Raw genomic sequence first — 26693 nt, forward strand, 5'->3', positions numbered from 1 at the left:
CCACCTGGGAGTCTGTCCCCAGATCCTCACGCAGATTTCCGCTCACGAAAGAAGTGTCCCAATGACCGTTAAAAAAACCTCACCCCTAGACAAAACTAGATGTTGTCTGATTCCACGGGGTCTCTGTGCGTTTCGCTGTCTTTGAGCTATTTTCCAACCGTGTATGTTGCAGAAAACTGATAATAACGGCAGGGATTCTAGTCCATAGAAATACAAATTAATTGTGCACAGCCACGTTTTGCTTCTGTTTGTAAATTCATTCTAGCCTTTCTGATTGGCTCACATATGGGTGTTTGAATTTTCCTTGGAACCTGCTGTAACCTCTTACTGGTTTCCTCATTAATGAATGAGTGAAATAAAATCTTTTGACACATGTTCATTTAAAAAAAAAAATAGCCCCCGGGCCTGGATCACTGTCTCTCCAGTTCCTCTGGTTAACTGTCTCCATTGTACTGATAATTGTCTGAAATTCTTTTATTTATTTGTCTCTTTGCTTATTATCTTTAGTCTCCACTAGAATGTGAGCCGGAGATCAGGGACCTGGCCCATGGGTGGCGCCCGGGCCTGGCTCTGTGGGCTTCCAGGCAGACTAACTGCTGAATAGAATGTTCTAGAATCATCATGGGGTCCCCATCAGACTCAGTGACCCTGGGTTCTGGAACCTACCTGTGTCCCTTCCTTTTTCAAAACTGGAACACCTACCCCCAACTCCCTTTGCCAGATCTTTCTCCAGGAATGTTGCTTAGGGTGCCCAAGGCCCGTGTGCAAACTCTGTTAACACATTGAGCCTTGAGCCCTCTGAACCTGCAGCCCTGAATTCACCCACAGCAGCTGGGGGAGGCCCCTCATCCCCTCCCCTCTCGGGTCATGGTTGAGAGAACAGTCAATAACCGTGAAAAACCTAAAGACTTTGGAAGCCAGTGCCCAAGGGCCCCGTGCCCTTGTTTTGTGGCTGCATGTGAGAGAGATACGGCGCTCGCCACTACTGGTAAACTGAGGCAAACCTGTGTGGCCTTCTGTACTGAGACACATTCTCTTAAAATATCTCAGGCATTTTGAAGATTAAATGAGATAAGGAAGGCATAAGAGTTTTGTAGGCTGCAAAGTGTTCCTTAATCAAAAAAGAATGATGTTTATATACCTAAATAATTTTTTATTGAGATATAATTCACGTGCCATACAGTTCACCCTTTTGAAGTCTATAATTCAGTGGTTTCTAGTGTATTCACAGAGTTGTGCAGCCACCACTATCTAATTCCAGAACATTCCATCACCCTAAAAAGAAACTTCCTGTCCGCTAGCAGTCACTCCCCAATCCCCCCAACACCTCCCAGCTCCAGGCATCTGCTGATCCACGTTCTGCCTGTGGATGTACCTGTTCTGGACATTTCACATCAGTGGAATCACACACCGTGTGGCCTTTTGTGTCTGGCTTCTCTCACTGAGCATTGTGTGTTCAAGTGATGACCGGTCTGTTCAAGGACACTGGTCTGTCCTCAGTGTGGCTGTGTCAGTGCCTCACTCCTTTTCACGGCTGCGTAATATTCCACTACATGGTTGGACCACATTGTGTGTATCCATTCACCTGTTGATGGACGTTGGGTTTTTTCCACTTTTGGGGGTATCGTGAATGATGCTGCTGTGAATATTCGTGTACAAGTTTTCGTGTGGACATGTGTTTTCATTTCTCTTGAGTATATACCTAAGAATGGAATTGCTGGGTCAGATGGTAATTCTATGTTTCACCTTTTGAGAAACTGCCAGAAGGTTTCCCACAGCAGCTGCACCATTTCTGTTCCCACCAGCCATGTAGGAGGTTCCAGCATCTCTGCATCCTCGATAACTCTTGCTAGTGTCTGTCTTCTTGACTCTAGCCGTCCTGGCAGAGGTGAAGTGACATCTCACGGTGGTTTTGATTTGCATTTCCCTTATGACTAATGATGTTGGGCAACTTTTCATGAGCCTTATTCGCCATCGTTGATCTCTTTCAGAGTAATGTCTGTGCAACTCCTTTGCCCATTTAAAAAATTTGGTTATTTCTGTTTTTATTGCCAAGTTTAAGATTTCTTTCTGTATTCTGGGTAGACCCTTATCAGATCTACGGTTTGCAAATATTTTCTCACACTCTGTGGGTTTTTCTTTCACTTTCTTGCTGATGTCCTTTGAGGCACAAAAGTTAAGGAAAGTTACTTTAAAAAATATTTTTTATTTTATTATAAGTAATGCATGCATCCTACAAAATTCAAAAGATCAAAGAATAGAGTGAACACGAGCTCTGTCACCCTGCTCCCCATCACCCCTACTTCCCCATCCCAAAAGCAACCCGCATTTATGGTGACAAGAATGATCTGCTTAAAATATTATAACTTTGCAGTTTAGCCAACATAACTCGAATTCAAGTCCCCCTACTTGCTCGCTGTGTGTCTTTGGTAAGTTACTTACCCTCTCTGGGTCTCTGTGTCTTCATCATGTACATTGGGGATAATAACCCCCACTGCATAGACAGACTAAAACAACACGGAAAGGTGGAACTTAGAAAAGAGAGGTGGTGTTACCACTCGCCGTGGAACAAATCTGTTTTGAGACAAGTGGCGATTCTTTATCAACTTTTATATTGTTCTATTGCTGAGATGGAGCTGGTCCCCGTACATTCCAAGACCCCTTTTGCCAAGCATCTTATGGAGGGCTGCCAATGAGGTCCAAAATGCCTTGAGTGTGTGTGAGTTTTTCACCTTTGGAAATGTGGATTTCATCTCTGCCCAAATAATAATAGCAACAACACAATGACATCTACGGTGTACTGGGGACGTCCCTGGTGCAGGCACTGTGCTAAGTACGTTACCTGTAGCATCTTGTTTCTCCCTTGTCACAACCCTAGGAAGTCTCTACCGTTATTCTCTCCAAGAGACTCTAAGGATGAGAGAGGTTGAGCAATCTGCCCAAGGCCACACAGTAACTCAATCTTTTATACTTTATTAGGTTTTAAAATAGTATAACTTTATTAGGTTTAACAATAGTATCTACTTGGCTATTTTTTTGGGGGGGGGGACTGAGGAGGGGAGTCAGCACACATCTTTGCCTCGCTCCCTCATTGTATCTTCACTGCAGGGGCAGGAGCGGGCACGGGGTCAGGGTCTGCCAGGCTGGAATTTCCTGCAGGACCCACCCCCAGCCCCTCTGGCAGGGTCCAGAGTGCGGGGGAAGGCTGGATTCAACATTTTTGCTCCTTGTCCCTGTCTGGGGCTCAGTTTCCTCACGTCAGGTGAAAATCGTGTCACCCTTGCCTTTTCCCAGGGCGTGATGAGGATGAGATTCAAGACCAATGTCACACAGGAGTCCCTGCGCCCTCTGACTCAGGTTATTAACTGTGGAGAGCCCATGCAAGATATCTGAGGCTGGGCAGTACAGGGCGGGAAACTGAGTCACGCCTGCTCTGGCTGAACCAGCCTAGCTTGGGGTGGGGGGAAGTAAGACCATTTGGGACTGAGGCCTGAGCTTCAGTCACCTGCAGCTCTCCATGCACAATCCTGAGACCTGCAAAAGGGTTTCTGGTTGTCCCTTCTTGTCCCCAGGCTGGTGGCAGGCTAGTTTAAGGAAGGAAGCCTGGCTTATATGCCAGGCAGGGTCGTTAGAACAAAGTCCCCGGGTTCCACCCTTGCCCTGGACCCACTGGCCCCTCCCTCAGTCCCTTCCCATCTCCTCGGCGCTGGTTTCAGGCTGCAAGTCCCAGGGCTGTCACTTCCCCTCTGGGGGCCTCCCGGGTTTCCCCTCGGAGCCAAATCATTATTACAAAAGTCAATTCACCCCGTTTGGGAGCTGAAAGGCGCTTATAAGATGTTGTGCGAAGAAGCCGTCAAGTGCAGGGGGTGGGGGGAAGGAAATCTTTGAAGTCAGCGGAGGACAGACGGGGTCCCTGTCGCCCGTGGCAGTGGAAGTTTCCTGCCTGTAAGGTGATGGTGGTAATAGGGACGAGAACAATAAATAATAACATGACAAGGCGATGAGATGTTGGGATGGAGGTAGACAGGACCCCGGACAGAGCCAGCCACTCCAGAAGCGCTCGGGAAAGCGCTCAGCGAAAGCAGGTGCGGGCCCTCTCCGTCCCAGGGAATGCGGGAGGGGAAACTGAGGCCGGGAGCCCCCCTCGCCAGGGGGCTGAGCGCACCCGCCAGCGCGCCCCGGGCGCCTACTGTGTGCAGCGCGCGGCCGGCCGGGCCGGGTCAGGCTGTCCTCGCGCTCGTCCCCTCCTCCCCCGCCCCCGTCCCCCGCCGGACCTCTCCCACGACCGGGGAGGAAGTGGGAGAAACGGACAGGGAAAAAAGTTGGGCCCGGCCACCGCCTCCCCACTCCCCACCTCCGGCCCTCCCGGGCCACGCAGACCCTGGCGGGAGCGGCCCGCAGGACCCAGGCGTCCGGGGCCGGGTCCCCGTCCCGCCCAGCGGCCCGCGGTTGGGTGGGGGAACTCGGAGAGCCGGGAAAACAACCGCCCCGCCCGCCCCTCGCCAACCCCTTCCCCCGCTACGCCCCTGGCGCAGCGGGCGGAGGCGACTCCTTTACATAATCGCGGCCGGGCAGGTTGGCTGTCTCATTCGGGCACCCGGGCGCCCAGCGCGCCCGAGCCGGCATCCCCAAGCCCGCCCCCGGGTCCCTAACGCGCCTGGGCCAACTGAGGCCCGGGGAGGCCCGGGGTCCCCACTCCCCGGCCCCCCACCCAGCCCCCGCGGCCCGGGCAGCCGCGACCCACGCCCGCGTCGGTCCTCGCGGTGCGCACAGCCCTCCCCGCCCCCGCTGCCATCCTGCCACGCCCCGGGCGTCGGGGGCACAGCCGCGCCCCCCCGCACCCGCCCCTGCGCGGAGGCTGGGGGCCTGTTTATCTGGAGGCCCCCACCCCCCCTCCGCCCCGGGGGGCCCGCTCCCCCCGCGCCCCGGGGAGCTCTGGGGCCAGATAAGCTGGCAAGCTGGCACGGCGCCGCGCAGCGGGGCGGAGAGGTCAGAGGAGGGGGGGCGCGCCGGGGGCGGGCTGGACCCCCCCCCAACTTGACAAAACCTAATAACAGCCCGGTCTCCCCGGCGCAGCGGGCGAAGCCCCACGGGAGGGCAGAGACGTGGCAAGAGGGGACCTGCCGAGCCTGTTCTGGCCTCCGAGGCCGGGGTGGGGGGGCGGGCCGGGCGTGGGGGGGGCCGGCGGCTGCGGCACCTTTAAGACAAGGGAGGACCCCTCTTGCCCTCGGAGAAACCAGGAAGGGAGTCGCGAGCATCATACGGGGCTTTGGCTGTACTGTACAGTTACTGTAGGGGCAGTGACGCCGCCGCCGCCGGAGCGAGGGAGCGACGAGGGGAGAGCCAGCGAGGGGGAGAGCGAGTCGCGGACCCCGGAGGCGAGCGGCCGAGGAGCCCAGTCCCAGCTCCGGGCCCCGGCCCCGCGCGCCCCGGCCCGGCCCGGCCCCGGCCCGGCCCCGCGAGGTAAGTCAGCGCCCGGCGCGGCCCCCGGCGCGGGGTGCAGGGCGGGGACGGGCCGGGGGCGCTGCGCCCACCCCTGCCCTCTCGGGAAGGGGCGATCCGGGGCCGTTCCGCAAGTTTCGGAGGAGGGGGTGGTTGGCAGCTGCCCGGAGGCTGGAGGCGCCCTGGATCCCGAGCGCGGGGAGGGGGCGCCGCCCGGGAGGGGGGAACTGGGGGCGAAGTGCATGAGCTGGTGCGCCAGCCCCCCCCCACCCGGTGCATGGCTTTTTCGGGGCTCCCGGGCGCGCGGGGAGCGGGGGAGGGGAAGCGGGGCTGCATTGAGGTGGGGGGAGCTGGCGTGGGGAGATAGGGGGGCGCGTCGCGTGCTAAGTTTGCAGCTGGGTACGGGGGGCGCTCTCGCCCCCCGGGGGCCTATTCGGGGCTGCGTGCATACGTTGGAGTTGGCCAGGATCAGGCTCCATGGGGATGGGGAGGGGGCTGAAAACAGGGAGGGGGGCTTTGCAAAGGAGGGGGAAGGGGTGGGGTGTCCGGGTGGGCGGGCGCGGCCGCGGGGCCCTCTGGGCATCGTAGTCCCCCCGCCGCTTGCGACTGGCAGGTGGCAGGAGGCTCGGACTACAAGTCCCAGGGTGCCCCGCGCCGGCGGCCCGCCGCGGCCCGCGGGTAGGGGCGGTGCGGAGGAGGGGCGGTGAGCGGCGGGCCGGCGAGCCAATGGGCGCGTGCCGATCGCGCGGCGCGGCGCGGGGGCGGGCCCAGCCGGCCCGGGGGCGGGGCCTGGAGCCGGGCTCCCCTCGCCGGGGGCCGGTGGCGGTCCCCGGCTTCCGGCTGCGCGGCCCGCGGGCCGGCCCCCTCCCCGCCCCGGGGCCCCTCCCCGCCTGGTTGTGTAACCGTCCCAGCCCCCCTCTCCTCGGCCCCCCGCCCCGGGGGGGGGGGGGTCACCCGCCCGGCGCTCCCCGGGGAGGGCGGCGGCCGGGGCGGCCGCGCGGCGCAGGCGAGCCCGGGGATGCGCGGCCTAGTGCAGGCCGGGCCCGGGCGTGGGGGAGGCGGGCGGGCGGACCCAGATCCGGGGTAATTTGCATCGCCCTCCCCCCAGCCCGGGTGGGGATTGGCCGCCGGCGGCGGGGGGTGGCGCGGGGCCAGGCTCACTGCCGCCTCCCGGCCCCTCGGAGGGAGCCAGCCCAGCCGCAGCCGCCGCCACCGCCGCCGCCGGGGCCGGGCCCCCTCGCCGCTGCCCGGGAAGGAGGTAGGAGCCCCCGCGCGGGCGGCGCGGCGGGGGCCGGCGGGCCGGGCGGGTGCCGCGCGCTGCGGCCGGGGCGGGGAGGGGCCGCTTCCTGCCCCCGCCCGGGCCTGACTCAGCCCCGGGTGGGGGGACCGGCCTGGCCCCTCGGCCTGCCCGCGCGGCCGCCCGGCCCGGCCCGCGGGGAGGGGGCGCCGAGCACCCGGGGCCCCCGCCCGCGCCCCCGGAGCGCGTGACCCCGTCTCCTCTGGCCCGGACCCCCTCCTTCCCCTTGACGCCGCCACCACGTGCGAACGCTGAGCCCGGGCAGAGGAGGGGGTGAGCTGGGGGGATCCGGCCCCCTCCCTCGCGCGCCCCGCCCGGGCACCGGCCCCCTCCCCCAGCCCGGGCCTGGGAACCAGGCGGGGGCCTGGGCCGGCCCTGGGGCCGTGCACCCCCGGGCCCAGGCCTCTGCGGGCTCCGGGAGGCGCTGGCCGGCTGGCCGGCGGCGGAGTCCGGTGGACCGCAGCGGGAGACTGCTGTCCAGCCAGGCCCGGGCACCCACTAAATGTTTGGGGAACGCAGCCAGCACTTGGCCGAGTGGCAGGGGGAGGCGGGCACCTCCTCTCCCCCCAGCCAGCCGGCGGAAGTGAGAGAGGTGTCGGTGCCCCTTCCCCGGGCGTGCCCACCTGGCTCACCCATGGGTGGCGGGCTTGCTTTGCACCCCCCCACCGCTGCCAGCTGCCTCCGGGAGCGGGCCGGCCGGAGAGGGCGTCCGGGATCCATGTCAGCACCCCCCCAGCGGGGCCAGGGCGTAACCCTCCGTGTGCCGCTCCCACTCTGAGGGGGCCCTCCCCAGGACCAGCCGATCACTTCCTATTGGCAGAGTTGGTCTGGGGAGAGGTCGGAGGAGTCCAGCCTGGGCCTTGCTGCTGTTCCCCGGGCCGGAGGGCTCCAGGCCGGGGGCATGCTCCCCCCAGGGCCACCCCCAGAGCTCCCGGGGCCTGGCACTTCTCGGCCGGGCTCGGGGCTGTGTTTACCGCCAGCCATCGCTGTGGAGACGGGAGCCTGGGGGGGGGGGGTGGGAGCGGTGGCTGGAAGAGACAGCGAAGCCCTGGGATCCGCATGTCTGATGAAGGAAAGAGGAGCCAACGGGGACACTGAAATTTTAATTCGTGGGTCACTTTGGGGGGGGGGTATTGATCATTCGGTTCTGATTGGCTGCGTGGCGGCCAGTCAGCACCCTGGCCCGAGCCGGGAGCCACGCAGCTCACAGCAGAGGCCGCGCAGGAGCAGCCACGGGTGGCTGCTGAAGGCCCTGCGCCCTTTGCTCTGTGCAGGAGACTGAGGCCTGGCTGCTCAGCCCTCGCCCGGTGGGGAAGGTCCCCGGGGCAGGAGAGAGGCCTTGTGTTTGCTTTTTTCCTTCCCTTCTTTTCCTGGGGGCACTCTGACCCGGAGCTGGCCGGGCTGGTGGCAGTGTCCGTTGCCACATGAGGAAACGGAGGCCCATCTCGAGTGTGGGAGCTTAGAGGAAGCCTCAGAGCGGCTGTGGGCTGGCAGGGGAGACTGAGGCCCAGGGGGAAGCAGAGAGCAGCCCAAGGTCACCCAGCAGAGCTGGGGCAGGCCCTGGAGGTCCTGCCACGTCCAAAGTCCTCCCTGTGTCACAGTGAGGGGCGCCTGCCCACCTGTGTGCCAGGGGGCCCAGAGGTTGATAGCAGGACCTGTCGGCCCAGAGCAGCCTGCCCGGGCCTTAGGAAGCCCTTTGCCCAAAGAGGACAGAGAGGCTCAGAGAGGGCCAGCAAGGCGCCCACGGTCACACAGCGTGAGCCCCGTCCTCCCGCCTCCCAGCGTCCCGTGGCCGGCACTGTTACAGCGCGCAAGGCCCTTTCCCGCCCCCTCTGAGCCACAGTCCTGCACCTTGGCATCTTGGCCCCTGTTGATGGGCAGGGCTGTGGGCTTTACCATCCATTATTCCCAAGCAGCCTGAGGTCACCTCTCAAGAGCCAAGACTCAGGGCCAGCCCCTCCGAAGCAGGGCCACCCCAGGAGGGTGTCCGCTGGGTTGGGAATGCCGACCCGTTGCTCTGTGGCCTTGGCCGAGCCCCTCAGCCTCTGGGAGCGCACGTGTCCCCCCTCTGTAGAATGGGGTGTTGGGGGGTCCCCCCGGATGGTGCGTGCGGGTCTCCCTGTGTTGTGTCCTCCCCTCCCTCGTGGAGGAAGTGCCCGGGTCCCGCCGGCGTGCGTCTCGCGGCCTGAGACACTGGGCACCCCCACCTGTCACCTTGCGCTCCAGGCCCTGCAGCGATGGTAAACCGCCCTGCAACAGCCCTGGGCGGCAGGGACCAGAGGAACAGGCTTGGGTGGGGGCCGGCGCGCTCCAATCCCAGCCCGGCCCTCGCCGCCACCTGAGGTCCACCCGGGAGGTCACGTCCCCGCTGCCGGCCTCAGTGTTGTCGACAGTACAGTGGGGACATTACTTTCAGCCAAAAGCGTCACCCAAGGATTTACTCGGATTTCTCAGGAATGTTTGTTGAGCGACTGCTGTGCGGGGTGGGGGCCTGGGGGGCTCCTCCTGCATCCCTGTCCTGATGACCAAGGGATCAGGCCCCTGCCCTGAGTTCGCAGAGGTGGCTGGACTCCAGCCCCCCAGGGTGGGGAGATGTAGGCCCCTGCTGGTCCCTGGGGGCAGTGTGGTGGAGGGAGGAAGGAGCCAGATGGCCTGGGTTCAAACCCCCCTCTGCTGTGTGACCCTGCGCACGTCGCTTCGCCTCTCTGAGCCTCAGCGTCCTGACTGTAAAGTGGGGCAGTGGGTACAGACCCTGCCTTCCCAGAGCTGTGGGGATGGACGTTGAGATGCTCAAGACCAGGCCCCCAGGCTGAGGAGCAGCCCCGGCCCCCCGGGCCCGAGTCCCAAATTTGGCGCACCGGAGGGCGGAAGGTGCCCTGCGGAGGATCTGGCGCCCGTGAGGAGCGGGGCCAGATGACCGGCCCCTCCATCTGTCCCCCCAGCAGGCTGTGGACGGCCACTGGGTGGAAGCGTCCCCACCCACGCCTTTCTGGTTTGACTGGAAAACAAGGCCGGGTCCCACGTCCTATCAGGATGTGTGACGGGAGGGGATGGGTCTGTGGGCACGGGCCCCAGGGGGCTGTTGGCCCCTTGGTCTGGGGCTCCCAGGCTCAGCCCTCCACCTGCTCGGGCTGGGAGTGGGGGTGGCACAGGTGCCTCCAGGTGACAGGCAGGCCTCGGGGGAGGGCGAGAGGTCTGGAGGTAGAAGGGAGGAGCCGTCTCCTAGAGGTCACCTGGGCCTCCCCTGGGCATCTCGGATAAGCAGGTGCAGCCTGAGCGAGGGCGGGGTACCCGGTGACAGGATTCTGCGAAGCCTGGCTTTGCTTACTCCCGGTGACGGGAAGCTCATTCCTTCCACCTCACCGGGAATGGCTCTGTCTTCCCAGAGCTTCCTCTTGGAGCCCGCTGTCGGTGTCGGGGTGGACTTCCTGACCCAGGACAACACTCAGAGCGTGGGAACAGGGTGGGCCTCGGCCCCGCCCGCGAGTCCAGGGTCAGATGGGGTCCCTATGACCTCCTCATCCCCTCCATCTGCCCCACACGCACACTTCCCACCGGGCCCGCGGCCTTCCTGCCTCTGGCCCTTTAAGGCCCGGGCAGGAAGCCCCTCCCCATTTAGGGCAATAAATGGACACAGAAAATGGCCGAGGGCCTGTTTGCTGGTGTCTGGCCCGGAGGGAGGCCTGTGAGGGCGAGGACGGGCGGGCAGGGGGCGGGCCGGCAGCTGGCAGCCGGCAGCCGCCCTGGGCCGTGGGTGCCCCCCGCCCCCCGATCGGGACGCTGCATTCCTGTCCCATGAAACCCGGGGCCGGGGACCGGGCCAGGCAGGGATTGGCACCAGGTCAGGGCGGGGTAACCAGTCAGGACCAACCTTGCAACACAGGCCGCCAGGCTGGGAGGGGGCAGGGGCGGCCGGGCGAGGGCCTGGCAGCTGCACCTGGGCGCTCCACTTGCTGTGTGACCTTGGGCCGGCCGCCCACCCTCTCTGGGCCTGGTTTTCCCCTCCAGACGACGGCTGCGCTCCCCCGGCTTCCTCCTGGGCCCCCCGCACGCTTCCTCGGCACATAGTAGGTGGGAGGGGGGCTGGATTCCTGGAATTCTGCTCAGAGGTGAAGTTCGAGACCCCCCATGCACCAGCCGGGGCGGTGACCAGCCTTTGGGGACAGGCGCTGGCACACAGTAGGTCCTTGGGCAAAGATTGGTAAGTGGATGAGAGTGGGCCCCTGGGCCTAGCGCAGCCCCAGCCTGTTGCCACTCCCATGACCCCTGAGGAAACTGAGGCCCAGAGAGGTGCTGCGTCTTGCCCGAGGTCACACAGCCTGGAAGTAGAAGAGCCAGGGTTTGGGCCCGGGCTGCCATGTGCGGCGCACAGTAGGTGTTAGAGTCCCTTCTTGGGTCTGGTCTGTGGGTGGGGGTGGAGGGGCCTGAACCCCGCGTTAAGCTGCCCCCCACCCCGGACACTCCTCCAGGAAGGCGGCGGGTGGCAATTACCCCCCCACCCCGGCGGGCCGCCCCTCTCCCTCCTGCGGAGTGTGGGTGGGAGGAGGAGGCCCCAGCCCTCACCTTGCCCCTGACCTTGGGAAGCCTCCTGGTGACTCGGCCTCCTCCTCCAGGTCCCCTCTCTCGGGTGCCCACTGCCAGGCCTTTGCCTCTGCTGTTCCCCGTGCCCGGTACACCCTTCCCACGGTCCTGGGGTCCTTCCTGGGTGACACGTGCTGCTCCCTGACCTCACCTCAGGTCCCCAGCCATTGAGGGCCGGCAGCTCAGGCCTGCCCAGGTCAGAGAGTCCGAGTCCCGACCTGGCCGCAGGTCTGCTGTGTGACCTTGCCCGGGTCTCGTCCCCTCTCTGCGCCTCTCCCCAGGCTTTACCGTGGAGAGGATGAAACAAAGGTGCCCGGGCAGTTCCTGAAAGTTCCGGGGCATAGAGGAGGCCCTGGGGAGGGCCGAAAGCAGGCCTGGGTCCTGGGAAAGAAGCAGCAGTAAGTGACCCTAGGCTAGATCGGAGGTGGGACCGGCATGAACCGGGTGTGCCGCTCGCCGGGTGGGCAGGGCAGGGCGTGGGCTCTCCCCAGTGCATGGCTCTCTGGTCCTTGGTTCATCTGGCCATGTGCTGCGTCCCTACTGTGCGCTGCCCGGGGGAGGCCTGGGAGCAGCCCGGAGGGACAAGGGCGCCCCCACTCCGGCCCAGGAGGAGCCTGCCGAGGCTTGCCCCTCGGCCGCCGAGTCAGCACCCCAGCACCCCGGAAATCCACGGCAGGAGCGTGGGGGCGGAGCTGTGATGAAAGACGCCAGGGTGGGTGTGGGCTGCGCCCAGGGGACCCTGGCCGTTGAGGGTGGGGACCTGGCCGGTGGGGGGCGGGGCTTCCTGGAGGAGAGAAGTTTCGTTGGATCCTCATGACCCAGGAAGCCGCCACGTGTGGCGTCAGGTGCCAGCGGGCCTTGTAGGTGGGAGTAGATGGGAGAAGATGCCATGCGCACAGTGGGTGTGCAGCAAATGGGTGCTTCCCACTGCCGGGACCCCCTCTGAGCCACCAAGGGGGCTTGGCTGTCCTCCTCTCCCATCGCAGAGGGAGGGCCCTGAGAGGCCCGGGCGGGGGCAGTGGCCCCAGGTGTGGCAGGCAGGTGGCATGTGTTCCTGGAGAGAGAGTGGGTCAGGTGTCTGCAGAGCCAGTTCAGTTTCCAGGGCGAGGGAAGAGGTGGGGGGTTGGGGGACGGGGGCCAGCCTCTGGCCTCCGTCAGCTCCCGGATCCCAGGCCTTGCTGGGTGCCCTCAGCCAGACGGTAGCCGTCTCTGGGCCTTAATTTTCTCATCTGTAAAGTGGGGGAGCATGCTACTCTCGTGGGGGCTTCCTCAGCTGGCGCCTCCCCACGCCCGGCCCTTTTTGGGGAAGAGTCTCCAATGGTTATCTGGGGAAACAGAGGCCCCCGCAGGGCGAGGACAGGCACATGGGCCCCAGGCCCACGGGCTGCCCCACACCCCAGGCCTTTGCACGTGGCCCTGCTCCCCCAGCCACTGGAGTGCCAGACCCAGGGCTTGGTGCGGTGCCCCAGGCCGCGTTCAAGGCCCGAGCTTGCTCCTTCCCGGCCTGGTGGCACCCGGCAAATAGGGCTGTGCCAGCCCCTGGCCCGGTGGGCTCAGTGCCGGTGGGAAGGGGGGCGGCATGGTGATGGGGAGGGCTGAGTCTCTTGGACTATTTCAAGTCCCCACCTAGAGGCCCCCGAGACGCCTCGAGGCCCGAGGGGACCCCGGGGCACCTGGGGGGACGACGGCAAGCAGGGCCAGGGTGGCCATCTTGAGGCCTTGGTGGCCCGGCTCAGAGGGGGCGCGAGGAGGGGCTGAGGCCGGGCTGATCCGGAGCCCATCTGCCCACTCGCTCCCGGGGCCCCGGCCAGACGGCAGATGGTGCCAGGGGGTGGGAGCGCCGGGGGGGGCGCCTCCAGTGGGGTCGCCCCCCCACCCTGTCCTGCACCAGCAGCCACATCTGAGCCCCCCCCACCTCGGGCAGGCCGAGCAGGGCAGCGAGCAGCTGGGGCGGTCGAGGGAAGGAGGGCAGACCCGAGAGAGGCGGCCCGGGGAGCGTCGTGCCCGCCGAGTGGGGCACAGAGGCCTCTGTGTCAGCCCCGCGGCCTGGACCCCGTGCCCGGGGCGGCCCTGGGTCTAGCCGGACCGACCCCGATCCCTGGCCAGGCCGGCTGCCTGCGTCCCACTCAAGGGGCTGCCGGGGGTCCCGGGCTCCTTAGGCGGTCTCTCCCTGGAGATGTCGGGGGCTCTGGCCTGAGAGCCGGCCGAGCGGACGGGCCTGGAGGAAGGAGCGTTGTGCTGGGTGCTTGGGGCAGCAGGGGCTCCCCGGAGAGGGTGTCTGGGCGGAGACAGGAGCCAGAGGTTGCACAAGCGCCCGAGTGGGTGGATGAGTCACGGCCCCGGGGCAGGCGGAAAAAGGGAGGGGGAGAGGGGCGGGACAGAGAGACAGACAGATAGAGTCCCAGCACTGCACGGCTCTTCCAAAGGCCCATTTGACAGATGGGGAGACTGAGGCCCAGAGAGTGGCAGGGGCTTGTTCTGGGCTGAACAGCACAGGCAGGGTGGCCGAGAGTCAGAGAGGGGCTGGACAGGCAGGATGTGGACAGGAGGCCCCCGGCCCCCCGCTCCTCCGTGGGGGGCTTGGCCCAGGCGGGCTGGGAGAAGGCACGTCCGGCGGTGGCCCGGTTTTCCCCCTTACTCACTGTGAGGGCCCAGCCACATCCTGGGGGCTCCGAGGGGCAGGAAGGGGTTTATCCTGCAGTGTCGCCACCCCACCAGGCCACGCCCATGGCCCCAGTGACCCCGGCCCGGTCCCCGGGGCTGGGCCTCGCCCCTTCCTGCTGACTCAGAGCCCCCCAAGAGACCAGGCCTCACCAGGAGGCAGGAGTGAGGGTCAGAGAGGCCGAGGGGCCAGGCGGGGACAGACGGCTAGGCTGGCTCGACATTGGCTCTGCTGGGGTCAGCCACCCCGGGTTTGAATTCGGGCTCATGGCCTCCCCTCCCTGCGCCCCCTCTGCTCGCTCTGTGGGGGGTCAGGCATCACAGCACATAGTGGGTGCCTTATGAGGGGCACCACCGTGGCCTCCTAAAGATGTATGGGCAGAAGCCTGCGCTCAGATTCTTCAGGAAACAACTCATGTCAGAGCATATGTTGAGCACCTACTGTGTGCTCCCGCCCCACCTCACATCCCCCCTGGGGCGGGCCCTCCTGGGGCCCTCCAGTGCAGGGGAGGGTGCCTGAGGTCGTCTCTCAAGCACCCAGTGTGGGTCTTAACAGCATCACCTCATGTAGATAATGCAGACCTGGACATCGCCGCCCCGATGCTCAGCTGGGGAAACTGAGGCTGGGCGGGGGGCAGAGTGGGGCGCCGCGTTCAGAGTGTTTCGAAACGCTCCGGTGGGCCGCCCAACCCTCACACCTGCCCTCCCTCCCCGGCCCTGCAGGTCTCGGCGCGGAAGATGGCCGGCGGCGTGGACGGCCCCATCGGGATCCCGTTCCCCGACCACAGCAGCGACATCCTGAGTGGCCTCAACGAGCAGCGGACGCAGGGCCTGCTGTGTGACGTGGTGATCCTGGTGGAGGGCCGCGAGTTCCCCACGCACCGCTCGGTGCTGGCGGCCTGCAGTCAGTACTTCAAGAAGCTCTTCACGTCGGGGGCCGTGGTGGACCAGCAGAACGTGTACGAGATCGACTTCGTGAGCGCCGAGGCCCTCACGGCGCTCATGGACTTCGCCTACACGGCCACGCTCACCGTCAGCACGGCCAACGTGGGCGACATCCTCAGCGCCGCCCGCCTGCTCGAGATCCCCGCCGTGAGCCACGTGTGCGCCGACCTGCTGGACCGGCAGATCCTGGCGGCCGACGCAGGCGCCGACGCCGGGCAGCTGGACCTCGTAGACCAAATCGATCAGCGCAACCTCCTCCGGGCCAAGGAGTACCTCGAGTTCTTCCAGAGCAACCCCATGAACAGCCTGCCCCCGGCGGCCGCTGCCGCTGCCGCCTCCTTCCCGTGGTCCGCCTTCGGGGCCTCTGATGACGACCTGGAGGCCACCAAGGAGGCCGTGGCTGCTGCCGTGGCCGCCGTCGCCGCCGGCGACTGCAACGGCTTGGACTTCTACGGGCCAGGCCCCCCGACAGAGCGGCCCCCGGCCGGGGACGGGGACGAGGGTGACAGCAACCCGGGGCTGTGGCCGGAGCGGGACGAGGACGCCCCCACCGGTGGCCTCTTCCCGCCGCCCGGGGCCCCTCCAGCCACGGCCACGCAGAACGGCCACTACAGCCGGGGCGGGGAGGAGGAGGCGGCCTCGCTGTCGGAGGCGGCCCCCGAGCCGGGTGACTCCCCGGGCTTCCTGTCGGGCGCGGCGGAGGGCGAGGACGGGGACGGGGCCGACGCCGACGGACTGGCGGCCAGCACGCTGTTGCAGCAAATGATGTCGTCGGTGGGCCGGGCGGGGGCGGCAGCGGCGGGCGACAGCGACGAGGAGTCGCGGGCGGACGACAAGGGGGTCGTGGACTACTACCTGAAGTACTTCAGCGGCGCCCACGACGGCGACGTCTACCCGGCCTGGTCGCAGAAGGTAGAGAAGAAGATCCGGGCCAAGGCCTTCCAGAAGTGCCCCATCTGCGAGAAGGTCATCCAGGGCGCCGGCAAGCTGCCGCGGCACATCCGGACCCACACAGGCGAGAAGCCCTACGAGTGCAGCATCTGCAAGGTCCGATTCACCAGGTGAGCTGGCGCCGCCGCAGCAGGGGGCGGGGGGCGGCAGGGGGCGCCTGGGCCCTTGGTACAAACCACGGCCACACACAGAGCCCCCCTTCCTCCACGCACGCGCACACACACACCTGTCTCTGAGTGCAGCTCCACGCCGCCTGCCCTGGAATGGTGCCTTCTCCTTTTGGGGTACCCCCCCGTGCGCCTGTTGAGAGCGGCCGGTGGGTGAGGGGAGTGCAGGCCCCACCAGAGGGCCCCCTAGAATATAAGGCTTGCCTGGCGGTGCAGAACCGCGGGAGGCTGGGAAGAAGGGCGCTGGAGTCGCTCGTCTTCTTTTCCCAGAGGTGGTTCTTCTTTTCAGCGGGGCTGGAGGGGAGTTTTGCCCCGGGAGCAGGTGACAGCCTCGTGGGGAGCGGAGGGCTCTGCTGGTGGTGTCCCCTGAAGTCTCCCGTGAGCCCAGGGAGCTTGTTCCATTCAGCCTGCATTTATGGAGTGCCTGCTGGGTGCCAGGCCCCGTTCTAGGTGCCAGGGACGCAGAAGTGGAGACGGGCCAAAATCCCTTTGGGGGCGACAGCATGTGCGGAGAAAACCACAGAACTGATAACGCTAGTTGGTGGAAAGTGCTAGAGAGAAAGAGAGGGCAGAGAATGGGGGGGGGGAGCGGCCGTGGGCGCTGCTTTCAACAGAGAGCGAGCCCTGAGGGAGGTGAGGGAGGAAGCCTTGGAAGGGCAGTGCAAAGGCCCTGAGGCCAGCTCAGCCCCGGGATCGCAGAGCAGTGGAGGAAAAGCACGAAGTCACTGGGCTTGGTCCCTGGACAGGAAGAGTTTGAGGCCAGGCTGGGGGGAATTTGTGATTCCATCTTAAGAGTCCAGAGGTGGCTGGCGGGGCCTTGTGGGCCAGCCTGGTGGGGGCGGGGGGCTGGTGTGCAGGGGCCTGGCCAAGCCTGGTGACTCAGCATCGCCCCTAACCCCCGCCTGCCCTGGGGTTCCCCCAGCCACGCCCACCCAGGCTGAAGAAAGAGGCCATTGTCCCAGCTTCCCGGCCCCGCCCCACGGGGACAGGATCTGGGGGCCGACCCCCAGCCCCCTCCCCAGCAGGCCAGGAGAGGCGGGTGTGGCCCGGACTTCGGGGCCCAGGAGTGCCAGGCGAGGGGCAAAGGGCGCCGGCTGGAGGCGGGCAGTCTGGTTGGCAGCCTGCCCCCCTACTTTGGTGAGAGTGGGGTGCCGGAAGCCTTGGGGGCCCCCTCTTCCTCCAGACCGGGGTCCTGAGATGGCTGGGGGCCCGCCCTCCGGGGTCTCTGGGTGGAGGCCCAGTGAGCCTGGGTCTGGAGAGGTGACCGGGCCAAGCAGAGGCCCGGGGCCCCCCAGCCCTCTAACCACGGGCCTGTGGCTCAGTTACGTTCTGGCCTGGAATTCTGGCCGCCCCACCCACAACCCGGGACTGAGCCCGTTCGCCAGGCGGGGAAACTGAGCCGTAGAAAGGGGCACTAGGCCCACCTTTGCCCCCCGCGTGCCCACCTGGCTCCTCTCTGCCCCCCGCCCAGGGCCTCAGCCCCCACCCCTCCCTCCAGGCTGGGGAGCCAGGGGCCCCTCTGAGTCACACTAGAGAGTTGAGTAAGCAGGGCCTGTGGTGGCCGGGCTATAATTACCCGGGCCGGGGCTCGGGGTGACGAAACTGGGGTGGCCTCCACCCCCACCCCACCTGGTCGCAGCCCCTGCCCCGCTGTGCAGCTCAGGGCAGGTCACTTCCCCTCTCTGAGCCTCCGAGCCTCAGCCGGGGAAACCTCTGCCCAGCGCTAGAACTGTCGGAGTCCCTGCTGTCCCCTCCGTGACCCAGCCCCGCGCCGGCCTCCCGGCAGGGCCTCTGGGAGGCCATGTCAGCGGGCTTTCAGGGAGGCGAGGGGAGGGGAGCTCTGGCAGTTTTGTCCCCTCCCTGGTGACAGACCCAGTTAGTCCAGGGAGCAACAAGTCCATTGTGGCCCGAGTTCTCTTGGCTCACAGAGGGGGAGCAAAGCCAGAACGCAGGCAAGGGTCGGGTTGCACAGGGCCAGGCTTTGACCCTCAGGGCAACAGGGCGCCATGGAAGGGTTACAGCAAGTAGGGATGCCAGCTCTGTGGGCGGTGCCAGAGGGAGGGACCTGGGGCTGGAAGAGCGTAGGGAGAGCCCAGGGAAAGGCTTCCTGGAGGAGGAGGGGCATTTGAGGTGGGGCTTTGAAGGATGAGTAGGAGTTTGTCAGTCCTTGTCTTGAAGAAGCTCTCATTCTGGTGGGTGTGAGAAGGAAGAGAGCTAGAGTGGCTTAGACGTGGGCACAGGAGCTGCAGCAAGGAGCAGATCAGATGCTCTGGAGACCCAGGTCCCCGCCCCTGCCCTGTGGATTCCAGGCAGGAATCCACTCCCGAGAGTATGGACCAGCACAGTGATAGAAGTATCACGTGAGCCACTTCCTTGACTGTACGTTTTCTGGTGCCACTTATTTAAAAAGTAAAAGGAACACGGGAAAGTCATTTTAATTGTATTTCCCGTAACCCGTTAGCTCCGTTTCAACACGGAATCAACGTGCCCAGTTATAAATGAGCTGTTTTACGCTATAGCGAGGAAATGAGGTCCTCGGGATCTGGGGGGCCTTTTGCACTTCTGGCCACATTTCAAGGTCTTAGGAGCCACGTGTGAGCAGAGCAGTCGCCCCAGGGCTGACTCGGTGACCAGCTCTGTGGGCCGAGGGCCCCAGGCTGAGCTGGGTCCACTCTGTGCCCTGTGGGGCGAGATGGACAGAGGGGCCTGGAATCACACCAGTCCCTGCTGGCTCGAGGCTCACAGTCCAGTCGAGGAGACAGATGAGAAACAACGAAGCCAGAACACAAATAAGACAGATGGTGGTGGCACGAGGGATGGGGGTGGGAGACAGAAGAGCCAAAATTCAGTTGTGAAGACCTGGGAGAAAAAAAGTGCTCCAGGAGCAGGAACAGCACGTGCAAAGGCCCTGTGGTAGGCTCGCACTTAGCACATTGGGGTGCCAGCCAGGACCTCGCCGGCGGGCGGAGCAGAGAGAGGCAGAGGACTGGGGGCCCTGGGTGGGGACTCAGTTACGATGACGACCAACCGTAGGGACCGAGGGCTTTCCTGGGACGCAGGACGGCTGGTCACCCTCTCTGTTAGCACCCCCCTGGCATCGTCCCTTGTTCCCTGTAATAATTTCAGCACCTGGAACAGGGCCTGGTGCTCAGCAGGCGCTCAGGAATGGACACACCTGCCACTTGGCGGAACCCCGGGTGGGGGGGGGAGCCCGTTCCCGTCCTCCTGCTCTGGCCAGGAAGGGAGCTCAGAGAGGTCGAGTCACGGGCCCGAGGCGGCACCGCCGGGTCCAGGCCCGGCCCTGACGCGCGCGCCCGCCCGCAGGCAGGACAAGCTGAAGGTGCACATGCGGAAGCACACGGGCGAGAAGCCGTACCTGTGCCAGCAGTGCGGCGCGGCCTTCGCGCACAACTACGACCTGAAGAACCACATGCGCGTGCACACGGGGCTGCGGCCCTACCAGTGCGAGAGCTGCTGCAAGACCTTCGTGCGCTCCGACCACCTGCACCGGCACCTCAAGAAGGACGGCTGCAACGGGGTGCCCTCGCCGCGTCGCAAGCCGCGCGCCGCGCTGGCCGCTGGGGGCCTCGACGCTCGCTGGCGCCGCGCTTCGGCGCGCCCGCGCCGCGCTCTCGACGGCCGGCGCGACCGGGAGAAGCACTTTAAGGACGAGGAGGAGGAGGAGGACGCCGCCAGCCCGAGCGCTGGCGCTGGCGGCGCTGGGGCGCTGGGGCGCGGGCGACGGGGCCCCCGCCGACGGCAGCGTGGCGGCCGGACTCGCCTGAACGCCAAAGAGCAGACGGGACCCCGAGAGGGCAGGCCCCCCGCGCCCCAGACCGCACGCCCGGGAGCCGCTCCGTGTCCAGACCCCATATCTCGAGACGCATATGCAGACCCACACGCGCGGCGCGCCGCCGAATCTAGATAGTGCTTTCTCGGGGGGCCCCCCACCCCGCCCCAGGGTCTCGGGGCTCGGCGTGGGCCCGATCGGGGGGCCCCGGGTGGCTGTCCATTTCCTCCCTCGCTGGTTTCTCCGAGTCTTCGAGACAAGACCTTAAATGATGGCTGTCCGCTGAGAGTGGACGTTAAAATGCACCCCCCCACCCCGTCCCCCAGCCTCCTTCCTCAGGGCACTTACTAAGTGGGGGTCTCCCCGCTTGATCCCCCCCACGGCCTCCCCGCCTCCCCTGCCCTCCCCTCCCCGCTGTGGCCTCCGTATCTCCCGGCCGCTGGGACGCCAGTCTATTTATTTCCAGGCGCAGAGAAAGGGGACAAGACGGGGGACACGGGGGCGCCCCCTCGATGGCACTTACACCCCAGCGGGGCCCCCTCGTGGGGCGCCCCCGCCACCCCCGTCTGCGCCCCCCGACCCAGGCTGCCCGGACCCCCGAGAGATGTTTGGAGATTGAAAACTTTGTCTTCCCCCCTCCCCGCCCCCTGAGCCCCCTCCCGTTTTTAAAGCACTTTTTAGATTTTTTTTTTCCTCCTTTAAAAACAAAATTTATATATAGATATATATATATATATATATATATTAAAAAAATATACTTTTCCTCAGAGGAGCAGGCAACAGCGTGGGGTGAACTAGCCAACAGCAGAGGGAACCCAGGGTCCCCCGGTGGCAGGGATGAGGGGAGAGTGTCCAGAAGTTCCAATGTCACAAAAGCAATAAAAACCCAGATTTTACAAAACGAAAGGAAAAACAGAAAAAAACAACAAAAAAAAAGACCACCAACCACCAATAGAAGTCTTGGCACTTTGAAACAGAACGGGTACTACACTTTATCTTAATTCTTAATTTAAAAACGTGTTTACAAGTTGCAACCAACTTCTATGAAAAGTCGAAAAGACAAAAAAAAAATAAAAGAGCGAGCGAGAGAGAGAGAGTGAGAGAGAGAGCTAAAAGAAATTCCTGAAAGCTGATTTATTTTTGTACAAAATAATAAAAAAAAAAACCCACCGCAGACGGAGAATCCACTTCTGTTCCCTGAGGCGAGGAGGGGCCAGGAAGGCTGGGCAGGGTCTTCGGAGGTCCGGGGTGAACCGGGGGGCTCGCCTCGCAGACAGGCCTCTGGGGTTTTTGTGTTTCTGCCGTGTCCCCCCACTTCCCCCCCATCCTGTCCCTTTTTTGGTTCTGATTTGGAGATGCTTGTCGCTCACTAGCCATACCGTGGCCCCCCATGTCCGTGGAGACCCTCCTTACCGACTCCCCAGCTCAGGGATGGGCCCGAGAGACGGCTGGCTTTCCAACCAGCCAGAGCACCCAGTCCCCCACCTGTCCCCGACCCTTGCTGTCCCCTTGCCCACCTCGGGGCTTCCCACCCTCCAACATGGTGGCCCTTCCTTGTAGCCGCCAAGGAGCCACCATCTTGGATATGCCATCCCCATCGAGGTGGGTGACGGGGGCCCCACCTCCAGGGCCTTACACCCCCCCAGGCACCCCTCTTTTTACTCAAAGGCACTGACTGTAATCTGGGGGCTGGCACTGCCTCCCCCCAGCCCCTGGCTCCCCAAAGGCCCGGCATTGGCCGAGCCACAGGCCACGGACAGGGGCCAGGGGCGGGGGGACCACGATGCCGGAGGCCAGGGCACCCTCACCCAACCCCCTCTCGCATATGCAACGCCTAGCGTGGGACCCTGTAAATAGATGCTCCGCTGAGCTGAGGCCCTTCCTCGTCAGAGCCCGAGGTGGGGGTGCCCCTATCCCCCCTCCAGCCGCTGGCCCGTCTCCCCGGGACCCCCTTGCTCTGTGACAAACCCTGTCTTCTTGTCTTTTCTTTTTCTTTTTTTTTTTTTTAAAGGGAAGCTTTTTAAGAAGGCAACTTTCATTGTTGTTTCTATAGGAGACTTTTCTTTCTCTCCCGAGCCTGTCAGCCCCCAGATGTCTCAGGACCCCCCCTCCTGAGGGAGTGGCAGGGGAGCCCAGGGCCCGGTGGCCTCGTCACACCCCAGCAGTGAGGGGTGAGCTCTTTCAGAGACCCATCTGCGGAGGCCGAGCAGAGAGCTCAAGCGCCCAGGCCAGGGACCCCACCCCCACCCCACCCTGGCTCCCAGAGAGGTTCCCTGAGGGGACGGCCCTCTCCCCCCTCCCCACACACCCCCTCGCAATAAAACCAACTGAAAAATCACAGCTGTCATCCTGGCCAGTGGGGGCGACCGGACTTGGGGGATTGAGGACTACGGCGGGGGCAAGGGCTCAACCCCGCCGAGCACACTTTAACATAAACCTCCTCGGGAATTGCACTAAACCCCTGCGCCTAGCTCTGCGCTCAGCTTCTGCCAGCCCCGCCCCCCTCCTCCGCCTTAACCCCGCTCCTGCCTCCCGCCAGCCTGTCCCGGGGGCTGCAGCGTCTGCATGGGCCCAGCGCCGGGACCCCCACTCGCCCACCCAGCCCCCCCAACTCCCTGCAATCACATACTGTATATAGACGTGGATCGATTTTATTTTTATTCTTTAAATTAAGGTCGTGATCAAGTGTTGCCAAAGATACTGCTGAATTCTCGAGTTTCAGGAAACAAACAAACAAAAAACAAATCTTTGAGGGGGAGCGTGCTGACCAGTCAGAAAGGACACAGGAGAACGTTTTTTTGTTTGGTTGTTTGGGGGTTTTTTTTTTGTGTTTTCTTTTTTTGGGGGTGTTTTTTTTTTTTAACTGCCTGGTACAAAAAAAAAAAAAAGAAAAAAGAAAAACAAAGCGGAATTGTGATTTCCATCCTCTTGGTGAGGCTGCGTGGATGTGTGTGTGCGCGTGTGTGCGCGAGTGAGGCCCAGGCGGGGCCTCCGAGCTCAGGCTCTGGGGGGCCTGGCGGGATGGGGGGCCGGAGCCCCCGCCCGGAGCGGGCACCAGCCTGGGGACCCGGGAAAGAGAGATTAACACCTTAGCTGCTGCCCCCTGCCTAGCCCCCCGCCCCACCGCTGCCTTTTGAGATTGAGGGAAAAAAAAAAAGGCAAAAAAATAAAAACGATAAAAATACAAAATTTCAAAACCAGTGAATGTAAAATGCCGGCCCAGGCCCAGCCTGGCACGGTCGTGGGCCTGTGCCCAGCGGGCTCCAGTGGGCCACACCAAAGTCGGCCCCTGGGCGGCTCGCCCAGGAGACCCCATGTGACCGCCGTCTTGTCACCCTGTTTGTGCATGGCTGTCCGCTTCCTTCCGAGGGGGGTCTTAGGGGAGGGGAGGGTCCCCCGGCCCCTTCCAGGGTCTTCCGGGGGAGACTTTGCACTACTTAGACCCTTCGGCCACGGCGGGAGGGCCGCGTGGCACGCGGTGGGACCCAGGCAGGGGCTGGGGGTCCCCCAGCACCGGGGCAGCCGGGGTTGTAGGAGGTGACACAGAGGGAGTGCTTGAAAAGCAGGAAATAAAAAAATTTAAAAACCTACAAAAAAAAGCAAAAATCCTATTTTTTGAGAAAGAAAGATATTTATATTTGCAGTTTTATTTTAACAAGTTATTTAAGCTGGGGAAGCAGCCTTCCTGGAGTCGGGGGTGGGGGTTGGCTGGTGCAGGACGGGTCAGGGGCCTGGGGGCTCAGGCACCCAGGAGCCACAACCTCAGAGTTTTAAGACTAGCTAGCACTAAATACACAGATTTACATGGGGGGGCGGGGGGCAGGGCCAGGAGACAGGGGGGGCTGGGGGGACCCCCATCCCGCGGCCAGGGGTCTCGAGGCCCAGGTTCCCCCCTGCCCCACCCAGGCCCAGACACGAGGTGCCTTGGACTTTGGGGGGCCAGGCCTGGCGACTGGGGGGCTGGGGGCACAGCACAGAGCAGACATTCCAGAGACTGTACCTGAGAGTCTTTATAAAGTGTGGGAGATTTAAAAAACAAAATCAGTTGATAAAAATGCACTTTTTGGGGGTGGGGGGAGAAGCTTTAAAAGTAATTAAAAAAAAACAAAAAGACAAAAGATGATGAAAAAACGGACAAAAAAAGTCATTTTTCTTGTACATAAAAAAAAAAAACCACTAAACGCAGCCTGTTACGACCGCTGCTGCCTCATTTGCCTGATTTTGATGTTGTGTTTTGTTGGTGGGGGGAGGCTGGGGAACGGGGTTGGAGGGTTGTGGGGGGCCCTTCCCTGCAGGTTGGGCTCCGGGGGTGGGGTGGGTGTCCCCAGCAGTGCCAGGCCTGGGGACCCTACGGAGGAGGTGACCACAGCCCCCGGGGGGCGGGTAGGTGGCACCAGGAAGGGGCCCCAGGAACAGCGCGGGCAGGGGCCAGGGTGCGGGCGGGCAGGGAGAACCAGCTGGGCGGGCTCCTCGGTCACCAACTCCAGGGTTTCTGGAGGCCCTGGGCAGGGTGACCTTGGCTGGGGTACCCCAAGTCTGCCAGAGGCCCCCAGGTGCAGCCCCACGCTGAGCCCTGATGACACAAGCCGGTATCTGAGCTGGCTGCTCCCCCACATCCCCTGGGGGGAAGTCGAGCTGGAGTCCACTCGCTGGGGATGGGGGTCCTGGGCTGCAGCCCCCACCTCTGGGTTGGGGTCACCAAACGTGGCCATTTCCAGGGCCCCTGGGAGAGCCCTCCTCCCTCCTGTCCCCCAGTGAGGCTCAGGCCAGCAGGGCCTGGAGTGGGAGCGGGTCTTGGAGGGCACTGAGGGGGCACAGATGGCCACGGCACGGCCTGGGAGAGGACGAGCCGCGCTCTGTGGAGTGACATGGGGTGACGGCTCTGGGAGTCCTCCCTCAGCCGCAAGGTCACTTACCCATCTGCACTCACGTGGTCGTGTGGCTGCAGACACAGGATTTGAACCCAGGTGTCCAGCTTGGGCTGGGTGGGGGCGGGGGGGCGGGGGCCAGCCATGCCACAGCCGGACCCCGAGGGGACCTGAGCCAGCCACGAGGGAGCCCAGACGTATCTGATCAGGACAGCGAAGGAAGCAGGTTCACCAGCCACTCAGCCAGCGTGGGCCTCCTCCCTCGTGCTGCCATGTCCCCTCCGCTAAGACGGAGCAAAGCTGTGATTTTTAATTGAGATAGTCACACACAATCCACCCCGGTGAAACCAGTGGTTTTAGCATATTTGAAAAGTTGGGCAACCACCACCTGTAACTAGTTCCAGAACATTCCATCACCCCAAAAAGAAGTCCTGTCCCCATCTGCAGTCACTCCCATCCCCTCCCCAGCCCCTGACAACCATGAACCCACTTTCTGTCTGTGGATCTGCCTGTTCTGGACACTTCACATCAATGGAATCACACACCGTGTGTCCTTCTGTGTCTGGTTCTCTCACTGAGCATCGTGTGTTCAAGGTCCATCCACGGTGTGGCTGTGTCAGGGCCTCACTCCTTTTTATGGCTGCATCATATTCCAGCATACAGCTGTACAGATCCACTATTTGAGGACGTTTGGGCTATTGTGAATGCTGCTGCTATGAACACGTGTGCACAATTTTTCTATGAACCTATGCTTTCATTTCTCCTGAGTGGAATTTCTCCTTGGAGTGGAACTGCTGGGTCAGACGGTAATTCCACGGTTTACCTTTTGAGGAACCGCCAGACTGTTTCCAAGCGGCTGCCATTTCCACCAGCCGTCCGTGAGGGTTCCGGTTCCTCCCGTCCTCACCAGCACTTGCTCTTGATTCTCCCATCCCGGTGGGGTGAGGTACCATCTCGGGGTTGTGACTTTCGTGTCCCTGGTGACTAATGATGAGCATCTTTCTGGGAGCTTATTGGCCATTTGTGTGTCTTTGCCACCCGGGGGGCAGGGACAACCCTGGGATTCGGGCAGTCTGAATTCCTGGCCCAGCCCAGCAGAGACACGGGACCCGGCAGTTCCAAGTGACCTCCTCCTCATCTGACCCAACGCTGTGTCTTTCGAATCCTGAATCTCATGTGGCGAAAGGGAAGGAGAAGCGGGCACGGGACAGAGCTGTGGTCCTCTGCTCCCCTCACCCCAGCGACGCCCCGACGCACAGAGAAGCGGACGCCTCGGTGGCTTCACCTGGATCTTTTTTATTTGCGTTTTTTAAAAACAATTAAATTAGAATACAAATATTAGAAAACAGTGGCCCCCAGCTGCCAGTGCAGGTGGGGGGGCCGAACTGCGCAACCGAGTTTATACAGTAAAACTGAATTTGCCCTCGACCAGATTGCTGTCCCTTTCTTCTTTAGACCTGAAATGATATTGCTTCCTGACTAGGAGAGTTCTGTTGATACAAAGGGGAATTATTTGGGGGCTAGGGGTGTGGGGGAGGGAGGTCAAAAGCAAAAACAGAACAGTGGGCAGAAGTGGCCTGGAGAACCAAGCGTGGTCCCCAGGGGGAGGGGGCAAGGATGCTGGGCAGGGGACCGGGTACCCGGCTGAGGGTCCCTGGAGGCATCTGGGGCAGCTGTGGGAGCCCCGGGGTCACTGGACCCCCGAGGTGGGCTGGGTGCCTGGGAGCCGAAGGGCAGCCACCCACCCGGGGCCTGTTGGAAGACGAGAGGGTCCTGGGGAAGGGGTGCCGGGCAGGCCTCATACCCGTCGGAAAACCCAAGAGCAAGAAGAGGGGCAACGGCCCACCCCAAATGGAGAGGCCGGGGCAGGAGTCCCTGCTGCCCCTTGGGACGTGGCCACCCTCCCTGCCCCGCTGAGTGAGGGGCCGGCGGTGTCTGTGGACATCTGCACTGTTCCGTAGGGAAGTTAACCTGAATTGGAGTTACCGAGG

At 63.3% G+C, this 26693-nt stretch overlaps 1 protein-coding gene across 1 annotated transcript; it reads left to right on the top strand.

Annotated features, from left to right (window-relative positions):
• Window positions 1–6807: 6807 nt before the first annotated feature.
• Window positions 6808–24032, top strand: ZBTB7A (zinc finger and BTB domain containing 7A). Its single transcript, XM_087425720.1, is given in 4 exon segments — window positions 6808–12032; window positions 14705–15987; window positions 19369–19777; window positions 19779–24032. Coding segments are annotated over 4 exon segments (1758 nt in total). The 5' UTR covers window positions 6808–12017; the 3' UTR covers window positions 19830–24032.
• Window positions 24033–26693: the final 2661 nt, after the last annotated feature.

Source organism: Ceratotherium simum, chromosome 39 (genome assembly GCF_057802395.1).
Source record: "Ceratotherium simum simum isolate JZ-2026a chromosome 39, ASM5780239v1, whole genome shotgun sequence".
In the NCBI taxonomy this organism is placed as follows: domain Eukaryota; kingdom Metazoa; phylum Chordata; class Mammalia; order Perissodactyla; family Rhinocerotidae; genus Ceratotherium; species Ceratotherium simum.